Raw genomic sequence first — 6,000 nt, 5'->3', positions numbered from 1 at the left:
GATCATTTTTCAAAACACATTACAAAAAAACCAAAACCAAATAGCAGCAGATACAAGTTTATAGTACAGTTACTATCGGTTTATTATCAAAATTATTGCAACTTAGCAGAAGATAGCAGCAGATATGATTTCATAACACTGTTAGTGCAGATAACAGTACCCACAATCCTGACATTGCAAACATCATGCTCTACCAACTGAGCCGTTGAAGGCCTCACCCATCACTACCCTCTTGCTTAATATCTAGTAATGCTACATGTGAAGGGACAGAAGTTGGTATTGGTGGAAGTCTACTCTATAGAGAACCAACTTATGTCTAGACGGCATGATTGATAAACAACCTTATAACTCAAGAAGTATAAACTCATAAAGTAACGTTTTTTTTACCAACAGTCATACCCCCTCCTAGTGCTCCAGTGTGTGTGTGTGTGTGTGTGTGTGTGTGTGTGTGTGTGTGTGTGTGTGTGTGTGTGTGTGTGTGTGTGTGTGTGTGTGTGTGTGTGTGCGTGCATACTCGGTGATGGGATGGTGTGTGTGTGTGTGCATACTCGGTGATGGGATGGTGTTAGCGTCCCATCAACACCATCTCTAATGAAATTCTACCGGGTCACAGCCTACCAATACACTGACACCTCTTCCTCATTAATCCGTTCACCAACCCTTTATGGCCACCAACAGTAAGATTCAACTCCCATGATCTCCATGAATGGTCACTGGCTTTCAGATATAATTTTTTTTTTTAAAGTTCATTTGTTTTTATTTTGATCAGTTATCATCTTTAGATTAACCATTCTTTTAAAGCAATGCGAATAAACACTGTTACAGTGACATGATATCCGTGGAAGAGACGTGTTTGTTTCATTGTCATATATGTATATTGCTTATGAAGTTCCATTTTGATCATGTTGAGATAGGAGACTTTAAAGAAGTATGACATTATTTTGTGGTTCAAAATCCTGTCATCGAACACATATTGGTAGAACACATAAACCCAACATGGCTATTTTGTCACAGAGCGTCATGTTAGTTGTGAGGGCCATAAATAAAAGCTTGTTCTAAACAATACAATGCAAAGAAGGCAAACTCAGAGAATGAAATAGTATGAAACAGTATGGTGTTTATTGAGCTGTTTCGAAGCACACAGCTATCTTGAACAAGCAGCAACACAAGAATATTCACACTTGATGTTCATAGTACAGTCGAGTTTGTGCAGGCCCAGGATTGTGCACACAGGCCCTGAACACAGTTCAAAACTGAATGTATGCAATAGTGTGTTAGTGTCTGCGCTTGCAGGTGCTTGAGCGCATGTGGTGGTGGTTAGAGAGAGCAAGAGTCCTGCCATATCGCTGCAGAGGAAGTGCATCAGTTTGGCATTAGCTTGGTACGTATGGTGCGTGAGTCAGTGTGAGTGAGAAGGGAGGGAGAGAGGGAGGGGTCCGGTTGAGGGCGCCTTTATGCCTTTATGGCCTGGCTGATGGTCTCGTAGAAAGCCATGAGCTTTTCCTTGGCCTGCTCGGCGGCGGGGCCCACCTGGCCCTTGAAGTCGTTGGTCAGGGGCCCCACCTTCTCGCGCACCTCTCCAACAGCCTTGAACATCTGCTCCTTGTACTCCTCAGCGTAGGGGGCGGCCAGGGTCCTCAGCTCCTCCAGACGCTCGGTCAGCTTGGCACGGACGGTCTCCACGATGGGCATGAGCTTGGCCTTGGTCTCCTCCACGTTGGTGGACACCTTGGCGCGCATCTCCTCCACAACGGGCTCCATCTTAACCCTGAAGGCCTCCAGCTCGGTGCGGCGCTGCTCAACGATTTCCTTGATCAGGGGCTCCAGCTTCTTGCGGTACTCGTCTATGTGCTTGTCCAGGACTTCCTTGAGCTCGGCGCGCTTGGGCTCCAGCTGTGTGCGCAGCTCCTCCACATCCTTCATGACCTCAGCGCGCACGGCGGCAGCGGCATCAGTCAACTGAGCGCCGAAGGCCTCGCTGTAGGGGGCCAGGGACTGGGAGGTGGTCTGGGCATACTGCTGTAGGTTGTCAAGGCTCTGGGACAGCTGCACCCTGAGAGGAACACCAAGAAGAGGAGAGAGAGAGAGAGAGAGAGAGAGAGAGAGAGAGAGAGAGAGAGATTGTTGAAGTTATCTGTGGAGATTGGGCACCATTGAAAATTGAGAAGATGAAATGCAACATGTTCTTACTTGTACTCTTTGAACTCTGTGTCATCCAGAAGGTCGATGGACCTCTGTGCGGTCTCCTTCACCTGAGCCATGTACTCCATCATGGCTACCTTCACATGCTCCAGCTGAGAGGGAGCATCAGCCTGCATGGGAACAGCCTGGGTAGCTGGGAGAGGAGAGGGAGGGGAGAGGGTCAGACATTGGTTGGGCAACAGTGGTGAATGGCCCAGAACTTTAATAGAATTGAGTAAGATTTAATTTTGAATTGTTCAATACACCAGAGCATTGGATACTAACCTGCGGCCAGCAGGATGGTGAGTGCAAGAGCCAGGAATTTCATGATGGTGGTCTGAGGGGGGAAAAAGAGAACAGATGATGAACAATGAGCAAGACAAGAATTCAAATAGTCACAATTGAAACTGTTGGCCATGGGAAGTCAACATTGTATGGTTAAAAATAGATTTAGAGTTGAACAATATTTGAACAGTGTAAGAAATCACTAATTGCAAAACACTCTAAATCAAACTTTAAATGTCACCAAAAGCAAACGAGACTGACTCTAAGTCATTCTCCAGTGACTTGGAGAAGCACAAGGAGCAAACCCCCAAAGACACGCAACTCTAGGCTGCCCTCAATCAGTTTACCTTTTGCCATATGTCAGCCTATTGAAAGGACCTCTAATCTGGTCAGATTACACAGAGCTGGATAGAGTTATACTGTTCCTTCAACGAGATTAACCCTCAACTCCTACCACCTAATCCCCATTCCCTGCACTAAAACAGACACATCGCTGGAATACTGTGGCCCTAGACAGAGGTTACACTTAAGCAGTTGATCAGAGTAATAAAAATGCACTGAAAGTTATTGGCATAGGAAGAAAATTTGATATCTTTTTTTCTAGGACATTTAATACAATTATTTCTCCATTGTTCCCTCGCGTCTCTCTAGTAAATTATCGTAAACTGTCTGGAAGAAGTATTGCTAAAGTGATAACTGCTGCCCAATGTATTTGTAACAGTTCATATCAAAGTGGTAATAAGCATTCAAAATAAGAGGCAAAATAAGTTCGCCGGAAAGTTCTAGTCTGCCTTTCTCTCAGCTAGTTCCTAAGTCGTCCTCTGCGTATGCAGACCAAGTCCTTGGCCTCTAGCCCCAGCCCTTAGCTCTCCCAGTCGTTCTCTTACCTGGTGGGTGTTTGGTCGTTATGAGACTGGGGAACAGGAGGGCCAGCTCTGTTTTTTATAGGGCTGGAGCAGCAGGAGGGGGGAGAGGTGTGAGATGTTGTGTGCCTCCGTGGAGGTGGACCTCACCCCCACACCGTCTCACAGGGAGGAGCCGGGTACAATGGTCACCTGCAGAGTGCATTCAGGGGGAGTCAGCAAAGTGAAACGCTGTGGACACACACTCCCACACTAGTGTATGCGCACACACACACTTGCATGCACACACACTTGTCTGTGTGTGCATTATCATGGATAATCATATGTTCTCGATCCTATTTTGTGTCTTTCTAAATGGCTATCTATTCTAATTGTGATATGATTTCATTTTCAGGTGAATAATTACAATCTCCACTCTGACTGTGCTCCCAATGCCACAATCAACTCAATCCCCTTGTGCGATGGTAAAACTTTCACACACAATACAACCACCATGTGCTCCATGATTGCCCGAGACATTTGGCCTCCAGGACAATGGCCATTCTTGCCTGGCCTCGCTGGACTATCTGAGCTGCTATCTCCTGTGTAATTACCATGAGACATGAAAGGGCCGGAACCAGGGAGATGGGCCAGACAGCAGGGGAGAGAGAGGTGACAGGAGCACCCTGAGGGTGAATTAGCATCTTGATGCTACCAAGGACCTTTCACCAAGGAGGAACATCTGCTAGCCTCAAGTTATCTTGTTCATTTATTCACAACATTGTTCACTAAGAAGAGAAGGGATTATACATTGTTGGAGGCATTAGGTTTACCAAATGAGGGACACATGAGATGTGTCCGCGATTCAGCAATGAGATTAAGCAAAAACAAACATGCTCGTATATAACAAGATTTCTAAAGAGGTCAAAAGTGACAGTTAAATACTGGGTTATCACTATTGGTTGGCTCCATGGTTTGATTTGTGGAGACCTACAGCATGTCAGAGTGTATATGTATCTCTTTCTTCATTTTTTATGTACAAGTTATATAAATCTGGTAGAACTTTGGGAGCACAGTCAAAGAGAAGACAGTAAGTTGAATGCAATCAACCTAATAACATTCTGCTATCAATTCTGACTCCTTCTCTTGTGTGTTGACTGTTGCATTGGAACCTGTGTGGGGGTTGGACAGCGTTTGCTGGCTTGATTGAGATCACTGATAAGACATAGAGAGAGGACATCAGGTCCAGGGCCATAGAGCATGTTGTAATTTCCAATGGGACACAGTGTTTCTATATTTGTATTTATTTATTTTATTTAACCTTTATTTAACTAGGCAAGTCAGTTAAGAACAAATTCTTATTTACAATGACGGCCTAACCCTAACCCAGACGACGCTGGGCCAATTGTGCGCCACCCTATGGGGCTCCCACTCACGGCCGGTTGTGATACAGCACTGAGAATTAGACCGGTGCGCCACTCGGGAGCCCCGAGTTGTGTGTGTGGGTGTGTGAGTGAGTGAGTGAGTGAGTGAGTGAGTGAGTGAGTGAGTGAGTGAGTGAGAGAGAGAGAGAGAGAGAGAGAGAGAGAGAGAGAGAGAGAGAGAGTGTTTGTGTGTGTGTGCCGCATGCTCCATGGTGATTAATAGGTTAAAGGGTCAGTGTCGAGCTGTAACTTGTTCCGTCATCGACGGACTTTGTCAATGTGGCTCCATGTCAGTCGGCGGAATTGGAATTTCCTTGGGATAGAGGATTAAGTGTCTGTCATCATAGTGTTTGTGTGTCATTAGAAATCCATTGATATATTGTAAGCGAACTTGTATATAGTTTTACTATATATGGCCTCATTATTGTTTTTATTGTGTAACTATTTCCTTTCTATTTAGCAAACATTTGTCTTACTTTTTTAAGTCTACATTGTTGGAAATGGGCTCGTAAGTAAGCAATTCACTGTAAAGTCTACACCTGTCGTATTCTGAGCATGTGACCAATACATTTGACTTGATTTGAACTTCTAGTTCTTCCCACTGGATTAGTGTGCTCCATAGAACTTCCCTGCAGACCGATGGGCTTGAGTTCTAGCTGAAATTTGAGCCTTCTGTTATATGAAAACTGTTAATGTAGAACATGAATTCTAAATACATTTGACTGGCGTTGTACAGCGCATTAGGAAAGTATTCAGACCCCTTGACTTTATCCACATTTTGTTACCTTACAGCCTTGTTCTAAAATTGATGAAATTGTGTTTTTCCCTCATCAATCTACATACACTTCCCCATAATGACAAAGCAAAAACAGGTTTGTAGACATTTTTGCAAATTATTGTTTTTTTAAACCCAGACATATCACATTTACATAAGTATTCAGACCCTTTACTCAGTACTTTGTTGAAGCACCTTTGGCTGCGATTACAGCCTCAAACCTTTTTGTGTATGATGCTACAAGGTTGGCACATCTGTATTTGGGGAGTTTCTCCCATTCATCTCTGCAGATCCTCTCAAGCTCTGTCAGGTTGGATGTGGAGCGTCGCTGCACAGCTCTTTTCAGGTCTCTCCCGAGATGTTTGATTGGGTTCAAGTCCGGGCTCTGGCTGGGCCACTCAAGGACATTCAGAGGCTTGTCCCAAAGCCACTTCTGCGTTGTCTTGGCTTTGTGCTTAGAGTCATTGTCCTGTTGGAAGGTGAACCTTCGCCC

The 6,000-nt window shown here is 44.8% G+C and overlaps 1 protein-coding gene across 1 annotated transcript; it reads right to left on the bottom strand.

The window, feature by feature from the left end:
- Window positions 1-1,097: 1,097 nt before the first annotated feature.
- On the bottom strand, window positions 1,098-3,367 carry apoa1 (apolipoprotein A-I). Its single transcript, NM_001141140.1, is given in 4 exon segments — window positions 1,098-2,053; window positions 2,191-2,335; window positions 2,467-2,518; window positions 3,354-3,367. Coding segments are annotated over 3 exon segments (789 nt in total). The 5' UTR covers window positions 2,510-2,518; window positions 3,354-3,367; the 3' UTR covers window positions 1,098-1,452.
- Between the last annotated feature and the right edge of the window lie 2,633 nt (window positions 3,368-6,000).

The sequence above is a fragment of the Salmo salar genome, chromosome ssa09 (assembly GCF_905237065.1).
Source record: "Salmo salar chromosome ssa09, Ssal_v3.1, whole genome shotgun sequence".
Classification (NCBI taxonomy): Eukaryota; Metazoa; Chordata; class Actinopteri; order Salmoniformes; family Salmonidae; genus Salmo; species Salmo salar.
The sequence above is the reverse complement of the archived record's forward strand: the minus strand, read 5'-3'. Positions and strand labels throughout refer to the sequence as shown.